Below are 18228 nucleotides of genomic sequence, written 5' to 3'. Positions count from 1 at the left end.
ACGAACCCGGTGAAACTAGTAAAAAAGTGGAAAAAATTAGAAAAAAAATTGAAAAAATTAGAAAAAATTGTATAAAAAACATTGTGGGGGAGGTCTGGGTTACAAAAAAGCAGGAAAAACCAGACCTAACCCATAAACAAGCAAGAAAAACCAGACCTAACCCAGGACGAACCCGGTGAAACTAGTAAAAAAGTGGAAAAAATTAGAAAAAAAATTGAAAAAATTAGAAAAAATTGTATAAAAAACATTGTGGGGGAGGTCTGGGTTACAAAAAAGCAGGAAAAACCAGACCTAACCCATAAACAAGCAAGAAAAACCAGACCTAACCCAGGACGAACCCGGTGAAACTAGTAAGAAAGTGGAAAAAATTAGAAAAAAAATTGAAAAAATTAGAAAAAATTGTATAAAAAACATTGTGGGGGAGGTCTGGGTTACAAAAAAGCAGGAAAAACCAGACCTAACCCATAAACAAGCAAGAAAAACCAGACCTAACCCAGGACGAACCCGGTGAAACTAGTAAAAAAGTGGAAAAAATTAGAAAAAAAATTGAAAAAATTAGAAAAAATTGTATAAAAAACATTGTGGGGGAGGTCTGGGTTACAAAAAAGCAGGAAAAACCAGACCTAACCCATAAACAAGCAAGAAAAACCAGACCTAACCCAGGACGAACCCGGTGAAACTAGTAAAAAAGTGGAAAAAATTGGAACAAAAATTGAAAAAATTAGAAAAAATTGTATAAAAAACATTGTGGGGGAGGTCTGGGTTACAAAAAAGCAGGAAAAACCAGACCTAACCCATAAACAAGCAAGAAAAACCAGACCTAACCCAGGACGAACCCGGTGAAACTAGTAAAAAAGTGGAAAAAATTAGAAAAAAAATTGAAAAAATTAGAAAAAATTGTATAAAAAACATTGTGGGGGAGGTCTGGGTTACAAAAAAGCAGGATAAACCAGACCTAACCCAGAACGAACCCGCTGAAACAAGTAAAAAAGTGGAAAAAAGTAGAAAAAAGTAGAAAAAAAACACAAGAAAGGTATAAAAAATGTATAAAAACATAAAAAAAAACACAAGAAAAGTAGAAAAAAACATGAGAAAAGTATAAAAAAGTATAAAAAAGTATTAAAAAAACCTAAGAAAAGTATTAAAAAGTATAAAAAATAAAATAAAAAACATAAGAAAAGTATTTAAAAAAGTATAAAAAACATAAGAAAAACTCAAGAAAAGTATAAAAAAGTAATAAAAAAACATAAGAAAAGTATAAAAAAGTATAAAAAAAAACATGATTGTAAACGAATAGCGACTGCTGTAATTGTAGAAATTTTTTTAAAAGTGTATGCCTGCTGAAATTGTAGAGATTTTAAATGAATAGCGACTTCTGTAATTGTAGAGATTGTAAACGAATTGCGACTGCTGAAATTGAAGAAATTTTATAAATGTGCACGACTGCTGAATTTGTAGAAATTTTATAAATGTGTACCGTCTGTTAAAAGTGTAGAAATTTTTTAAATGTGTACCGTCTGCTGAAATTGTAGAGATTGTATACGAATAGCGACTGCTGTAATCGTTGAGATTGTAAACGAATAGCGACTGCTGGTTTTGTAGAAACTTTTAAAATGTGTACAATCTGCTGAAATTGTAGAAATTTTTTGAATGTGCACAACTGCTGAAATTGTAGAAATTTTATAAATGTGTACGACTGCTGAAATTGTAGAAATTTTATAAATGTGTACCGTCTGTTAAAAGTGTAGAAATTGTTTAAATGTGTACCCTCTGCTGAAATTGTAGAGATTGTATACGAATAGCGACTATTGAAATTGTAGAAATTTTTTAAATGTGTACCGACTACTGATATTGTAGAGATTGTAAACGAATAACGACTGCTGTAATTGTAGAGATTGTAAACGAATAGCGACTGCTGAATTTGTAGAAATTTTTTAAATGTGTACCAAGACCTGAAATTGTAGAGATTGTAAACGAATAGCGACTGCTGGATTTGTAGAAACTTTTAAAACGTGTACCATCTGCTGAAATTGTAGAAATTTTTTAAATGTGCACGACTGCTGAACTTGTAGAAATTTTATAAATGTGTACGACTGCTGTTATTGTAGAAATTTTTTAAATGTGTACCGTCTGTTAAAAGTGTAGAAATTTTTTAAATGTGTACCGACTACTGTAATTGTAGAGATTGTAAACGAATAGCGACTGCTGGATTTGTAGAAACTTTTAAAATGTGTACCATCTGCTGAAATTGTAGAAATTTTTTGAATGTGCACGCGACTGCTGAAATTGTAGAAATTTTATAAATGTGTACGACTGCTGAAATTGTAGAAATTTTATAAATGTGTACCGTCTGTTAAAAGTGTAGAAATTTTTTAAATGCGTACCGTCTGCTGAAATTGTAGAGATTGTAAACGAATAACGACTGCTGTAATTGTAGAGATTGTAAACGAATAGCGACTGCTGAATTTGTAGAAATTTTTTAAATGTGTACCAAGACCTGAAATTGTAAAGATTGTAAACGAATAGCGACTGCTGGATTTGTAGAAACTTTTAAAACGTGTACCATCTGCTGAAATTGTAGAAATTTTTTAAATGTGCACGACTGCTGAACTTGTAGAAATTTTATAAATGTGTACGACTGCTGTTATTGTAGAAATTTTTTAAATGTGTACCGTCTGTTAAAAGTGTAGAAATTTTTTAAATGCGTACCGTCTGCTGAAATTGTAGAGATTGTATACGAATAGCGACTATTGAAATTGTAGAAATTTTTTAAATGTGTACCGAGTCCTGAAATTGTAGAGATTGTAAACGAATAGCGACTGCTGTAATTGTAGAGATTGTAAACGAATAGCGACTGCTGGATTTGTAGAAACTTTTAAAACGTGTACCATCTGCTGAAATTGTAGAAATTTTTTAAATGTGCACGACTGCTGACCTTGTAGAAATTTTATAAATGTGTACGACTGCTGTTATTGTAGAAATTTTTTAAATGTGTACCGTCTGTTAAAAGTGTAGAAATTTTTTAAATGTGCACGACTGCTAAAATTGTAGACGTTGTAAACGAATAGCGACTGCTGTAATTGTAGAGATTGTAAACGAATAGCGACTGCTGAATTTGTAGAAATTTTTTAAATGTGTACCAAGACCTGAAATTGTAGAGATTGTAAATGAATAGCGACTGCTGTATTTGTAGAAATTTTTTAAATGTGTACGTCTGCTGTAATTGTAGAAATTTTTAAAATGTGTACCGACTACTGAAATTCTAGAGATTATAAACGAATCGCGAATGCTGTAATTGTAGAAATTTTTTAAATGTGTACGACAGCTGATATAGTAGAAATTTTTTAAATGTGTACCGACTGCTTAATTTGTAGAAATTTTTTAAATGTGTACCGAGTCCTGAAATTGTAGAGATTGTAAACGAATCGCGACTGCTGTAATTGTAGAAATTTTTTAAATGTGTACCGGCTACTGAAATTGTAGAGATTATAAACGAATCACGACTGCTGTAATTGTAGAAATTTTTTAAATGTGTACCGACTACTGAAATTGTAGAGATTATAAATGAATCGCGACTGCTGTAATTGTAGAAATTTTTTAAATGTATACGACTGCTGTAATTGTAGAAATTTTTTAAATGTGTACCGGCTACTGAAATTGTAGAGATTATAAACGAATCACGACTGCTGTAATTGTAGAAATTTTTTAAATGTGTACCGACTACTGAAATTGTAGAGATTATAAATGAATCGCGACTGCTGTAATTGTAGAAATTTTTTAAATGTATACGACTGCTGAAATTGTAGAGTTTGTAAACGAATAGCGACTGCTGAAATTGTAGAGATTGTAAACGAATAGCGACTTCTGAAATTGCAGAGATTTTAAACGAATAGCGACTGCTGAAATTGTAGAAATTTCTTAAATGTGTACGTATAATGATTTCAAGCAATAACCTAACTTTCAATGTTATTAAATACTGAAGTTTATGGAATTATTATCAATAAAGAAATCTCTTTTCACCTTCAATCGCTTCCTTATACTTCTACTTTATGTATAATTTTAAAAATTAATTTAACTTTATTTATAATGTATTATTTAGAATTAGAATTCGAAAAGTGTAAAATTAGGTCATTCGAAACCCGCGAGTTACAAATGATTCTGTTAGCGTAACAATTTAAAAATCATTTTATAAACGTATTCCGTGTAACGACCGAGAAAGAAGGATCACAACAAAACAAGATACATACACGAACACATACGCGTTTTGACCTTGCTATGATATTCAGATTTATTTAACGCAAAACAAATTTATTTAACATAAAAATTTATATAAACAACAAGATTATTTTTGTGGAAGACATGCTTTCATGATGTAACGTGGAATACGTCGCCAAGGACGTACAGAGTTCAAAACCATCGAAGAAATCAACGAAATGAAATAAATCATGCAAAACCATCGAAGAAATACCTACCCGAAAGAGAATAAAATTCTGATTAGATATCTAAACCGAACCAAACTCACCGAATGTAAGTTTGGCTCGATCTGGACCCTTAAACTAGATCGATAACGTTTTGCAAGACGCAATGCATTGGAAAACGTTACCAAGTCCAGGCACACCAACGCGGATGTACCTACGAAATATTTCTGGTCCATATTCGACCACATTACGATACATTTTTGAAAATTTGGAAAAAGTCTTACGATTAAAGTTCTTAAACTAAAACGTATTGCTAAGACTATGGCTAGTTAAAACTAAGCACCCAAACAAGTTCTTCCGCGATGTATAAAATTTTTGGATTAGTGGCTTAAAGTTAGTTTAATGCAGGGGGGAGGGGGAGAATTTTGGAATAAATGATTGCTTTGGCAGCAGTCATTTATTATTATACTATTATTTTATAAAGGGACCATGCGAGGTCGAGATATCAGGTGGTAAAAGTGACATTTTTGATTTCTCGTAATATTGCCACTAGTGCGTCTTTATATTTAGGCAAGCAAAAGTAGCGAGCATAGTGACCAAGCAGTACCAACAATGACTGTCATTGTTTATTAAACGAATCTAATGACTCGAATGTAATTACTGTTAAGAGAGAAGATTTGAAAGAACTCGCACGAAAGAGTTCAACTTCAGAAATGTAACTCGTATTCGATACATTAAGCATCCCGAATGATTGTGAAATTAAAGAAAAGAAATTTAGAATGTTTGAAACACGATATTAAAACTCCTAGCGCGAATTTAAAATTTATTCATTGTATTTTTCTACGTGTATTAAACATTTGGAAACACACACACATTAAATGTTACTATTCACGAATACTAACAATAATACGAATACAGCAATCGTTTTGTTCAATAGCATGCAGAAAAATTGAAAGAATGAAAAAGTATCACTCACCGTTCGTTGAAAATAGTCTGACTGCTATCTATGCAGACATGCACCCCCTTTTAGCAGTACCAAATAGAATGTGTCCAACTTCCAAATATGTCACATTACTTTCGCGATGAAAAAGCAATAGGAGCACTGGTGCTCTGAATTAATTCTAGATGCGTTAAAACACTGACTTTACTTTCGCGTTCACATTACTAACACGCAGGGCCATTGTGCACTATGAAATACTTTATCGCGAAATAAGCACTGATTCTACAATCGCATTGCACACGATTACAAAAGCAGTTCATGTTTTTAAACATCTCTCAGTAGTGGAAAGATGTGTGTGGAATCGAGTAAAGTCTTTCCAAAATAGTCCTCTGGGGGCACTGAGTGCAATGTAGTAGAATCTTGTTGAACGATCTCCCACATAGTCCAGTAATCGCGATGAAATTAATGCACGAATCGAGAAATCACGAAATAATATGTAGGCACGTTCACTGATCCGATCGCTGCCGCGGTTAACGTTGAACTGCGTGGCTTACACCTGTCGTCAATGTTGTCACATTGGTAGAGGTTGCGGTCGACCTCAATTGTTTACTATGGAACGTGAAATTTCTAAAGGCCAGAGATAATCCTATATCGCAATGTCCCTTGCAAAATATGTACTTTTCGCGGCTGTAGCCATGCACGCTGCTCTTTCTATGTATACCTATATGTCCAGATACTTATTGTTAGTGTATTGCAGTAGAATCTTGATGAACGACCTCCCACCTATTCCAGTAATCGATGGAAATAATACATTAAGATATACTATGGCATTTCAATAGTTCTTCCGTCCGATCCGTCCCCGGAATTTGGGTGAACGTCGTTATTGAACTCCAATATTTCACGTATCTTGAGAATTCCACGTATCTTTATTTTATATATTTATATATGTGGAAGAAAGGAAAGGAAGGATTTAATCGAACATTTCGAGATACATTTAGTTTTACATTGTATCAAAGTATTACAAGTTAAAGAAATTCTTGTATCTAACTACTTAGGATATTTGACAATCGCAGCAATCGCAACGGCTCTATTCTCACCAAATACCAGATCTCACTACGAGGAGGTTGCAGCGTTTTCAGGCCCGTAGAGAGACTGCCTATTCATGTTTTATTCGGAGAATCTAATGACTCGAAGGTAATAACTATTAATAAGATAACTTATACGAAAGATTTAAACTTAAGAAGCGTAACCAAATCATTAAGCATCTCGAATGATCCCCACTCTAAAATAGCTACGCTGGTAGCTGTTTTCCACGCCACGCTGGCAGCCCACCATTTTAATTCCTTTATACCTAAAACACACAAATTCATTATCATATTTTATTTTGATTACAATAACAATTAATTAATGAATATTTTTCACGTTTTAGCGGACTCTTCGTATTTGTTTTCCCTCCGCAGAGGACCCAAAATGGCGGATGCGCATACTCACCTTTTTAGTGCTCTAGTTTATTGTCAAGACTCATAAATACGTAGAGCGGGTTGTGTTTCTCGAGGGTTTTTTCCGTGCTAGTTTTTTAACGTGCCCTTATAATGCGGGTAGCTGATGCCTGAACTCAGAAGGCGTACGAGAGCCTGGGATTGCATTTAATAGCCTTGAAAACTACAGTTAGGCCTGGCGAGGATAGTAAATAGCTTAACTTTTCCTTTCACATCTACGTGCTAAGTTTCGTCGAGCGGGCACCACTTAGTTTTCTGTCCGCGCTTTCAATAATTGCCGGTGTCCTGTAAGGGTAAAAACTCTGGTCGGGAAGGGCCGAAAGTCATAAAGTCATAAACTTTGTTCGGGCGACGTCTTCTTAACCCTGAGGTTTGCGCTTACCTACCTTTTAGATATATATGTAAACTATGTACTCAGAAAACATGCCTCGACCACCAGCCGAAGCTCGAAGGATATCATCGTTCTGATTGGATAACAAGGATCTATGGTAGGACCAGGAGGATCTTGGCGTCGACTTCGTCGACAAGCTCGGGGCTGTTTCTTGGACGACACATTCATCCGTCGCTAACCAGCATCCTAAATAGTCTAAATAAACTTCACAGTTTAACTCAGGAATTTCTGTGTGCCTAGAATTATTTTAAAACACCTGCATTCCGACGAGCAGAGCGGTCAGCGCTCCACGGCCACCAACCCGCGTTCTGATCTTAAATTCACCGCTAAAATACGTATCAGCGCAGTATGCGTGAATCGGAACACACCCGTTTTCTTTCTAGGTAGCTTGCAGAACTTTATTTCCTCGATGTTGGGCATATTGATTTCCCTTGAGATGGCCGTTCTCAGTTCACGGTAGAGTCAGGTGGAATGGGAGACGTGTCCACGGTATATAAAAGAGCGATGCTACCGCGGATCGGCATCTGAACTGGGGCTGATTTATTCGTTGGATTATTCCTATTGTTTCTCTAATTAGACAATACGAATTATCCTCGCTATGGCCCTCAGTCAGACAAGCGTGGTGAGTAACAAATATGAACAAAACCAATGACCGATCGAAGGAACAGTTAATTATGATCGTCTCAATGACGACAATGACAATTTTTATTACTTAATCTTTTCTCATCACCTCTATCATCGTAATCCACATCGTTAATCCTTTTACTCCTATCAAAGCCGTACGTTCTTATAATTACTCATAATTAATTCACGCGTTACCGAGCAGACCTCTAACTTACGAATCGTAAATTTTTTAGCCTCTAATATTACAGTTACAACATCTACGCCGATAGAAGCTTCAGACCGAATATTTCCCAACTTTATTGCCATTCTGTTTCTCGTACGAAACCATATCCCAAAGATTTTATTCAGTGACAATAGGTTAGGATTTACTGTGGTGCTTTGAAATTTCAATAATTGCGGTTAACCTTTTGTAAACGGCCCGAGTACACTGTATTAGAAAATTCAATATCGTGATACTGCAAATACCGTTTCCATTACACGCTGTAGTAAATGGGATTTCTTAGAATATAGTAGAGTAACGAGTTTATAAAATATTTGAAAATATAGGTATCTCTCGCGAAGCTGTGTATATTACTTTTATTAAAGATTAGAGTTCGATCGATAATCGTTTATTTTATAAAGCTCGTTAGTTTGTAATCCTATATCGATGGATTAGAAGTAACTAAATAGAGAAGTTGAAAGACAGGCGTAAGATGAAGTTTAAGAAGGGTCTTTAATTAAGGGTAGTTTTATAAGATTAATCCAGTGGTTTTGGGTCCGGTTTTCTTCGACGATAAAATGTATGTTAATGTTGCAGCTAAAATTGTATAATACCGTGATAGAGGATGTTATATCGGGCGTAAGGGAATCCTTTATAGACGAGGGGGTAGACGAACAAGTACTACAGGAGCTGAAACAAATATGGGAAACAAAATTAATGTCTAGCAAAGCTGTCGAACTTAATCCAGATCCTCCGGAGCCCCAGGTCCCCCAAATAAATACGCACAAGGCTGTGTCTGTTAATAAAGGTACATAGGTTTGCGCAAGCTTCTGTAAGGATGTTATTGGAATTGCGATCTGATGTTTTTTTTTTCTTGGTAATTAGAAGTTTTCCGTCCTCACCGATTTCAATGATTTTTGGATATGTTGTCGGGGACACGATTCTGCTGACCAAGTTTATCCTATATATGTTACCGCCGCACAACCTTCGTTTTCCAGATATTTGCCAAAAACTTTTGTTGATTTATTCCGGCGCGACGCATTCCACTTTCCAACTTGTCCCGGGTAGTAGTACTGGTTGGGGCTAGATTAGTGCGGGGGGCGCGTAAAGCATGATATAGAACTGATTTGAGTTTAGAGATTTGAATCAGAAACTTGCGAATGCCCGTTAACACCCCGACTCGTATCGGTTCGCTATCATGCTATCTAGCCCCAACCAATACTAACACCTGGGACAAGACAAGTTGGAAAGTGGAATGCGTTGCGTCGAAATAAGTCACAAAAAAGTTTTTCGCAACTATCTCGGAAACGAAGGTCAGCTTCGTCATTTGTTTTGTCCCATGCTGGGGCATGCGCTGCCACGGACGCGTACTGTAGGTAGGTATACGGCAGAAAACATTGTTTTAGTAGCAGCAGTTTTTCGCGAATATCTCGGAAACGAAGGTCGAGCGGCGGTAACATGTATAGGATAAAGTTGTTCAGAATCGTGTCCCCGACAACATATCCAAAAATCATTGAAATCGCTGATGATGGAACACTTTTAAATAATTACCTTTTTTTTTTTATCACAAACAGTATGTTATAGGAAACGTTGCAAAATATCTATAAATAGACAGCATAGTTTCTACTCGTAGGAGCGAATGTAGGAAACCACTTTGTACAACAAACGGGAGGAAATTCGGCTCCTCAACAACAAGCGTCGCAGCAACAGCCACAGGCACAGGCACAGCAGCAACAGCCTCAACAACAAACGCAAACGCAATGTCATCCGACTACGACCGGAATGCAACAGCATACCGGCACGCCGGTGCAGCAATTAGTGACGTCTACGTCGGCAGTGATGCAGGACCGGCAAGTACCTATTCAAATAACTTTGCCGCCACAGACGGGTGTTCCAGACGCTCCGCAAAGGGTTCTGACCATTCAGGTTCCTGCATCTGCGATTCAAGGTATATCCAAATAGTTTTATACGTACGCAATAATAGCATTGAATCGTAAACTTTGCACACGCTCAGTTGCCATGGAGTCTATTAGCAACTGAGAGATGGAAGCGGAACGATTAACGCGATCGATCAAATCGTATGTACATTCGCAGGTAATCAGTTGCATACAATCCTGACGGGTCCAGTTATTTCAGCCGCAATGGGACTGCCAGCGAATTTGGCTTCCACGTTGCTCCAGCAGCACGTCAATTCCACGCTTCAGGGTCAAGCGACATTGGCGCCTCTCCAAGTTAGTCAGCCTATTCAGGTTGTCACGCAGAGTACAAATAACAACGTCTCTCAACGGCCTGTTCAAACTCAGGTAATTGATAAAAAGAATTTTGCATTTAATACCTTTACGGTGTATCGAAAAGGAAGCACTCTTATTTTTATCCCGGAAACGAAGCTTGATTTGGCTTTATTACTTCACACAGTTGAAATCGTATTAGCTGTGTACGATACACGCCTTGTAGAATTCAGCGTTCTTTTCGCGAGTGATAATCAATATTTTCTTTTTACTACGTCGCGAATAGAATAACATAGCACAATTAGATGGGCCGCTTGGAGATTCATCGGACGATGATGAAGAAGAGGAGGAAGAAGATAACGAAGATGAGGAGGAAGATCTCGACGATAAAGAAGAAGAAGAGAACGATGAAGCTGCTGCGAGAGAAGAGGTATTGAGATTCATCTAGTATTTTAGGTGTCTCATATTTTTCCTATCGAACGAACAAATTCCCACCACTAATAAACGATTTTCCAATCGCAAAGGACATCCCTGAATGCTTTACTGATTCGTAACAGTTCCTCCATTCTGTTTTAGGAACCACTAAATTCGGAAGATGACGTAACAGATGACGACCCTGCGGATCTTTTTGATACCGATAACGTAGTCGTTTGTCAATATGACAAGGTACACCCGAACTAAATAATTATTTGAAGAAATTAATTATATGGAAAATAGAATAGAATAAGCTTCTCTTTTAAAAGTTATTAAATGATTCTTAATTAAACGCGGGGAATGAACTTTCAGATAACAAGGAGTAGAAACAAATGGAAGTTTTACCTCAAAGACGGCATAATGAACCTCAGCGGTAAGGATTACGTTTTTCAGAAAATGAACGGTGATGCGGAATGGTAAAGAATAATATATATCAAACTGAAATGATCGACCTCGATAATGTGTTCACGTGAAACTGATATAAAGATTCGTGTCTCCAGAGACGTGTGCTTCGAGAAACATTACAATTTCTTTCGATTTAGAACAGCGATTTTTGACGGGTCAAGAATGTCCATAATTATTTTGAAGTTATTACCGATAGGCTCGATTAGAATGCTTGTTCCTTTCGAGTTAAGGATGGATGCCGTTGGACCCTCGGTTACTCTCGCCTTTCGAACGGAGAACATTTCTCTGCGCCTGCGCCTGCCCCCCCCCCCCCCCCCCGCGAACTCCTCTCGGATCAGCGATATATTTTCAGTCGTTCAGATAAGAGGGGACTTGAAAGGTTGAACGAATGTGAGAAGTTAAACTCATTCCACTGTTAATGTTAAATCAAAGTTAGAAAGAATATCAACCTCGAGTAAATGAGGCTCCATCGGCGTAATTAAGAGCTCGATAATGGGAACAGAGTGTTAAATTATATTTTCAGGAGTCCGATTGCGGGTTTTTTCACGTGAGTTTACTATGTAAATAGATTCTAAGGGATTGCAATCTACCACAAGTATGTGATGCTCTTGAAAATAAATGTGTCTTATACTGTTACGAAAGAGGTCTTAATACAAAATATTTCCTACGGCGATTATGTATTGTTAATGATGTATAATAATTATTGTATTTCCTTTTCCGTAATCCTTGCGCGGAGTCGTGTATCATAATTTTCTTCCTGTTCAACGTTTCAACACGCTATTCTTCGTGCTAATTCTCACGCTCATTGTCCTTTATCTTCTATTTCACTGATAATCCGTGGCACGTTCTCCAGCAACTCCTTTTCGGTCACATCGAAATTTTTCTCCAACCAAATGTCCTTCAGTTCTTTGATGACAATGCCCATTACCTTTCGCTTCGTAACTTGATCTTTCAGCATGTGCCCGCTAACCGGGAATCTGCGAACAGAAGAAAGGAAGCTTTTACGTTCGTACGCGGTACGCGTATACGCGCGTACACACACACACACACACACACACACACACACACACACACACACACACACACACACACACACACACACACACACACACACACACACACACACACACACACACACACACACACACACACACACACACACACACACACACACACACAGACACAGACACACACACAGAGAGAGATATTCCACCCCGTTACGAAGCGCTTGTATTCCTACGAATTCATTATCATCGTACTTTGGTATCGTAACTTTCTCGAATTCTTCGAGTAAACCAAACAGTTGCTTGCACCTAAATAACTCGCAAATGTAACTTTTTGCATTAATAGTGTTCCCCTTCCAATGAATGAGAATGCTTTTATAAAATTTTAGAGGGTCTCTCAACCCGGGTCTGTCTTCCCAAAATTGTACTAGAAATAGCGCCAGATCTCTTTCATAGGCGGAAAGCTTCAATCTGTTATGAAGATTAATCACTTGGTCCTCATTTTTCAACATCGTGGCGCAAAGAGAAATCGGGTGCAGAGAAACGTTCTTTTTCTTAGACGCATCGTAAACATCCTCAAAGTTTTTTATATCTGGCTTCTCCGGAAGTCCAATATACCTGGAAAGTTTCATTGATTAATTTTATCTGTTAGCGAGAATTTTAAGTTTAGTATATTTACTGCGAGACGTCGACCACGACTACGACAACTACGCAACCGAAAGGAAAAGCTTATGATCATCGATCCGTAACGCATATTACTTTGCAATCCCGCATTCCAACATTTTTAAGGTCAGCTCTTTCGCATAATTCCCAGAAAGGATTTTTGACCATTCACACCAGATTCTTTCTCCGGATATGCTTTTCAAGCCATGTATGTTTTCTTTTATTGCCGTTATCGTCGACTCCTCGTGACAATCTGATCGTTCCGCGATTCTTCCATAAAAACGAAAGTACCTACGGAATAGCGTGGATATCTTGCAGATAAATACGTTATATGTTATACGCACCAGGATTCCAGCGAAACGTAATCATTACGCGCGCGCGTAATACCTTAAGATCCTGAGGTAATCTTCCTGAATTCTCGTCACTGGATTACCAACAAAAACGACTCGTTTCTTTTGCAAATCATCGTACCCAAAGAAATAGTCATATATCCTTCCCTCGAGGTCGAGAAACATGGAATTTATCGTTAGGTCTCTACGCAGAGCATCCAACTTCCAATCGTTTGTAAATACGACCTCCGCGTGCCTACCGTCGGTGATCTTGTCGATCCTGAGCGTAGTTACTTCGAAATTTTCCTTGTCGTTGATTCTTGAAGTAACCGTTCCTAAAATTCGTTTTCAGGCAAATTTATTCAAAGCGGACATCTTCGCTTCGATATCAACTACCAACGTGTAACGACGATCTGTCTGTCCGTGACCATTACCATGTTTCTCTCCTTTGTTATTAATCATTCTGATTTGCTCCTCTTCGAACATAGTTTTCATCTGGTCCGGCGTAGCAGTCGTCGCGAAATCTAGGTCCATAGGTTTCACGCCCATTAAGATGTCCCTAACGGCGCCTCCGGCGATTCTCAATTCATAATTTCGTTCCTTAAATAATCCTGCCAAGATTTTAAGTTCTCGCGTGAACAGAGAACGAAACAGTGGGTCGTCCAAGTTTTTAATCACTGGATCATCTCGGCTCGGTGGCATTTTATCGTCTCTCGCCTTGGTCCTTTGCGAACGGTAGTGGCGGCACACCTTCCCAAAATTACCAAATTATATTAATCGTAACAGCACGTCCACCTGTTTCCCAGACTACACAATTATTACATTCAAGTTAATCGATCTGCGCGAGTGTCCATTGAAAACGTACGGTGTTTAATTCAAACATTGACATTTAAATGTCTACCTCACCATTTCGATTTCATAAACATTTAAACAGGGATGAAGTACACTTACTCGTATTACGAAATAACTTGCAGTGAAATAATTTGGACGAATAAAGGCGGTTAACATTGCTTACAAAATCGTGTCCGATGCTCCTTTACATTCCATTCCTATTCAGTTAATTTATTGCGTTAACAGACATGTCTATCTCATCGATGTACACCTATTTACATATACATTTTTAAATACTATTGTTATACATTATATAAATATTCATTCTCAATAGGCATACTTTTTATATTAAATGTAGGTACGTATTAGCCTTTACGGATTCATCGTTATACACAGTGAATACGACTATTTAACTCGTTATTGTTTGCTTTTCAAACATTTATAGGTTACGTCTCAAGAAGTGAGTATTCCGATCGCATAACCAGATGCACGCCCCTTTCGATCGAGATCAATTCCACACGAAATCACCAAGCACACATGTGACTTAATAAATTCAATAATTAACTTAAAAATCAATGCGTAATTAATCTCGATTGATTATGTCGATACCAGTCGTGATGTTATCGTTCGAAAAACATTTTGAAGCATATTCTCGAACATAGATGGTCTGGAATTCCTAAATAAATCCTACTCGTAGCTCGTAGTGGAGGGGAACACCTACGGGAGTGGCGTTAATACACGAGTGAAAATGTCGTGACGTCAGCCAGCCGACGCCAGCGCCAACGCAAGTAGACGGAGAAAGAAACTGTAAAAAAGAAAGATACAGAAATCCGGATAGAAAGAGATAGATAAACAAGCAACTTGGAAAGCAGGCAATTTAGTGAATGTTTAGGTTATATTATTTCCGGTTTTGCCAGAAATGGCTGCGGTTATACCGATCACTCCCTGGAGGATCACTAACCACGGGGCCAATCAGCGTCGACATCTATTTCCCGGTGACGCTGGTTGGCCGTGGTGTCGGTTCGCGTTGGCGCCATTTGACTGGCTTGGCGCTAGGGGTGTCCGATTCCGATTCGATTCTTCAAAAAATCGATTCTTTGGCATCCGATTTTCCCCAGAATCGATTCTTTCATGATTCTTAGAATCGACAATCGATTTTTTGCCGTCTGAGGGAATTAATTGCCACCAGTGAAAGGACCAAACTGCTTTTTGCGTAGATTTTCCTGGTTTTATACGTTTCCCGCCAAATTTATAAACGATTCTCATGTTCTGGATAATTCTGGACGGTTCTGGATCTTTCTTTACCATTCTTCCTTCTTCCTTCCTCCTTCCTTGTGCATTTTCCAAAGCCGGAAATATTTTAACCGATCACAGAAATAGTTTATCACATGAACATTTACAGCAATTATTGTTTTTAAATTCCTTATCAATGAAAGAATGGCAATTACTTGATGAATAAAATATTTAAAATGAATAGCAAAATATTTCTTCTACTCAATACAATGCCCTTCAACAACTATCCCAAATTGTTCCTTGTAAAAGTATTTTTTATATTGATTCTTTCAAAATGATTCAAATCCGACTTCTATGTATATGTACTAATTTTGGAAAAAAAGTTTTATGGCGATTCTTTTCATCTCGATTCTTCCAGAATCGATTCTTTGGTTTAGATTTTTTAGAAGGATCGATTCTTATAATTCGATTTTGAATCGATTCTTTGAGGTGAATCGAACACCCCTACTTGGCGCTGGTGTCGGTTCACGCACACATTACCACCACTCCTGTAGGTGTTTCCCCTTTCATCACTGTGGGTTAAGCCCGCCGAACCCTGTCCTCATGAACCCCCAGCTCGCGTCAGAATGTATTGTAGACAAAGCGTGTATAAAAATGTTAGAACACTCGATAAAAACAATTCTACTCTTCATCTTTTCGATAATATTAAATTCTTTATTTCTCTCTTCGCTGTACGATACACACCGCATTATTTAGTACAAAAGTTCGTGCGCACGGGCAGACAGACAGACACTCGCTATTAATCGCACCTGGCGTCGAGGCTGTCGAATTGAAATCATAAATAAGCCATTCTCTATCGTTTGTCGATCAAATTCCGTATATCGCCAATTATTAAGTTCATTTTTTTATCAGGATCGTGCCTCGTTCGCGAATTAGAAGGGGTTCGAAGGGGTTCAAAGTTCAAAGTATAAAAGTCTCACGGTCTAGGGGCGGTATTCTCAGCCGTTGCTTATTCTTAAGATCGTCTTAAGCATACGGTATCCTCTACTAACCTCGTAGACTAGTAGAGGATGCCGCATGCTTAAGACGATCTTAAGAATAAGTAACGACTGAGAATACCGCCCTAGGGATTGTTTTCATCTCGATTCTTCACTGCCCGCTATACATAGTGCTCGGCGTGCTAATCCTTACTTTTTCACATTCTCACTGTTTCAATACACATTTACTACTTTGTATACATTATCACGTATTTACGCTCTTATCCGCCACCGTTCGTGAGTATCTTCTGGAGCTTGTGTACATACAGATCTCCTACGCGCCTTCCGCGTGGGACACGCGAGCGCCATCTTAGCAACCTTTTACAGAGGAGCAATTACGGAGAACTGTAATTGCAACTTAACTAGCTACACTTTTCACACACAGAGACATGCCTCGGTACTCGGAATACTTTGTACATAATATTGACCAGGACGAAGAAAGTATACACATATTAAAGAACAACAGCCACGATTAGGCTTTATTAACTATTGTAGCATCCCAAATAGCACGAACGTTTTAAAGACGTCAACTGTACGTTCGCTTTAGGTCTGGGCGGCTTTAGGACGTCTTTTGGGCGTCTTTAGACGTCTGTGTGCTATCTGGGATAATATAGCAGTTTTAGGAGGGGGGAGGGGGTCGTCTTAGATTCGAATCTACGTTTATTACAGTGACACACCTAACGCGACGGGAATGATGTATGTAGAGCGGGTAAAGACGACAACTTTTCTATACCCGCTCTTGCTATATGTAAACTATGCTAAGTGGATCGTAAGGGTCGTAAGTATCAGTCGCTTACTCTGACACGAAAAAGGGATAGAAAAACCGAGTACTCTTTTCATTGTCATGGCTTTGAAGAAGCAGGTCCACTTCAGGACGGTCCATTCGAATCGATCCTCTCTTAATATATATATATATATATATTAAGGATGTGGGTGGGTGGGGGTTTGATAACACCGGGACTGTGATCCAATCTGTGCGAGAGGATTGGTGTTCGGGAGCCAGACAGATGATATCAAACAAAGGCTACTTTTCCCTTAACCACCCCACGAAAGCTAAATGGGTGGTAGCGCGGGCAGAAACCCAAAAGATAATCACGCAACGGATGTAAGTTTCGGCGTGTAAGAAAGCTGAGCAATGCTGTGGCTCAGTTTTTGGTATCACTGCATTGTCTCCTGCTGATTTTCGCTTCCTTCAAAGAATTATAAAAGTTCTTTTCGTAAGTTACAAACTCGACATAAGTAGAATTGGATTCATTACAGCTGTTAATTATATTTTACAAATTAGTTATTTCTCTACTACGTAATGACTTCTAATTAGTTGAAACATAAAAAAGATAAGGATCTCAGTATTTTTTTCCCTTCTTTTGCGCGTTGTCATTCAGCCGCAGCCACGCTTGCAGAGAGAATCGAACACATTATCCGATGAATCGTCAGGAGAATAAAATTGCACCTGATTGACCACCTATACTGCGGCCCCAATGATGAGAGATCTCACACTGCTCGAGCAGTGACGATTCTCTTGAAATTCTGATCTTATAATCTCGCGAGACAGGATGCTCTACCTCTGAAGGCTACTAATCATTCTCTCTCTCACTCTCTCTCTCTCTCTCTCTCTCTCTCTCTCTCTCTCTCTCTCTCTCTCATCCTCATACACGTTTTATGGCTATACAAAATCAGAGTTGGACAATCTTTATTCGAATAACGAACCGACGAAACAGAGTCTAAAAGAATCCCCGTTCATAAATTTTTATCTTTATCTCGATTAATCGATGTCATCGGTTCCGCGAGTTAACGCAGCCTCTGTTCCGATACTACTTTTCAGACGAAATCGATGGACAAAAAATTTTGTAAAATATGCTCAACACTTTGAATCCACACACACACACACGCGCGCGCTCGCGCACACGCAGTCGTATGGTATAACATTCATTTTCAACACAAGATTTTTCCGTT

The 18228-nt window shown here is 38.1% G+C and overlaps 2 protein-coding genes across 5 annotated transcripts; one reads left to right on the top strand and one right to left on the bottom strand.

Moving 5' to 3' along the window:
• The first annotated feature begins 7683 nt into the window (after window positions 1–7683).
• Tfiia-l (transcription factor IIA L) lies at window positions 7684–11819 on the top strand. Of its 3 annotated transcripts, none has more exons than XM_076810941.1 (7): window positions 7684–7870; window positions 8669–8879; window positions 9705–10019; window positions 10166–10374; window positions 10586–10729; window positions 10876–10965; window positions 11086–11819. In XM_076810941.1, exons 1-7 carry the CDS (start codon window positions 7847–7849, stop codon window positions 11191–11193), a joined length of 1101 nt encoding a protein of 366 aa, XP_076667056.1. In that variant the 5' UTR covers window positions 7684–7846; the 3' UTR covers window positions 11194–11819. The 3 variants fall into 3 exon arrangements, with proteins under 3 accessions (XP_076667056.1, XP_076667058.1, XP_076667057.1); XM_076810943.1 differs by lacking the exon at window positions 7684–7870 and adding an exon at window positions 7899–8027; XM_076810942.1 differs by lacking the exon at window positions 7684–7870 and adding an exon at window positions 8096–8229.
• LOC143368333 (CCA tRNA nucleotidyltransferase 1, mitochondrial) lies at window positions 11782–14502 on the bottom strand. Of its 2 annotated transcripts, none has more exons than XM_076810928.1 (7): window positions 14346–14502; window positions 14126–14276; window positions 13609–13924; window positions 13233–13509; window positions 12942–13136; window positions 12438–12800; window positions 11782–12155 (listed from the first exon to the last, which is right to left on the bottom strand). In XM_076810928.1, exons 2-7 carry the CDS (start codon window positions 14180–14182, stop codon window positions 11981–11983), a joined length of 1383 nt encoding a protein of 460 aa, XP_076667043.1. In that variant the 5' UTR covers window positions 14183–14276; window positions 14346–14502; the 3' UTR covers window positions 11782–11980. The 2 variants fall into 2 exon arrangements, with proteins under 2 accessions (XP_076667043.1, XP_076667045.1); XM_076810930.1 differs by having other exon boundaries at window positions 14126–14223; window positions 14346–14500.
• Between the last annotated feature and the right edge of the window lie 3726 nt (window positions 14503–18228).

This window comes from Andrena cerasifolii, chromosome 4 (assembly GCF_050908995.1).
Source record: "Andrena cerasifolii isolate SP2316 chromosome 4, iyAndCera1_principal, whole genome shotgun sequence".
Taxonomy (NCBI): domain Eukaryota; kingdom Metazoa; phylum Arthropoda; class Insecta; order Hymenoptera; family Andrenidae; genus Andrena; species Andrena cerasifolii.
Note: the sequence above shows the minus strand (reverse complement) of the source record. Positions and strands in the feature narration are given on the sequence as shown.

Excerpts from the sequence above, each read along its gene's own strand:
- Tfiia-l (XM_076810941.1), top strand. The coding sequence starts at position 7,847 with ATGGCCCTCAGTCAGACAAGCGTG. Across the intron at positions 10,020-10,165 it reads TCCTGCATCTGCGATTCAAG|GTAATCAGTTGCATACAATC; the intron begins GTATATCCAAAT and ends GTACATTCGCAG. Across the intron at positions 10,730-10,875 it reads AAGCTGCTGCGAGAGAAGAG|GAACCACTAAATTCGGAAGA; the intron begins GTATTGAGATTC and ends ATTCTGTTTTAG.
- LOC143368333 (XM_076810928.1), bottom strand. The coding sequence starts at position 14,182 with ATGTTAACCGCCTTTATTCGTCCAAATTATTTCACTGCAAGTTATTTC. Across the intron at positions 13,510-13,608 it reads TAACAAAGGAGAGAAACATG|GAACGGTTACTTCAAGAATC; the intron begins GTAATGGTCACG and ends AACGAATTTTAG. Across the intron at positions 12,801-12,941 it reads TTGGAATGCGGGATTGCAAA|GTATATTGGACTTCCGGAGA; the intron begins GTAATATGCGTT and ends GAAACTTTCCAG.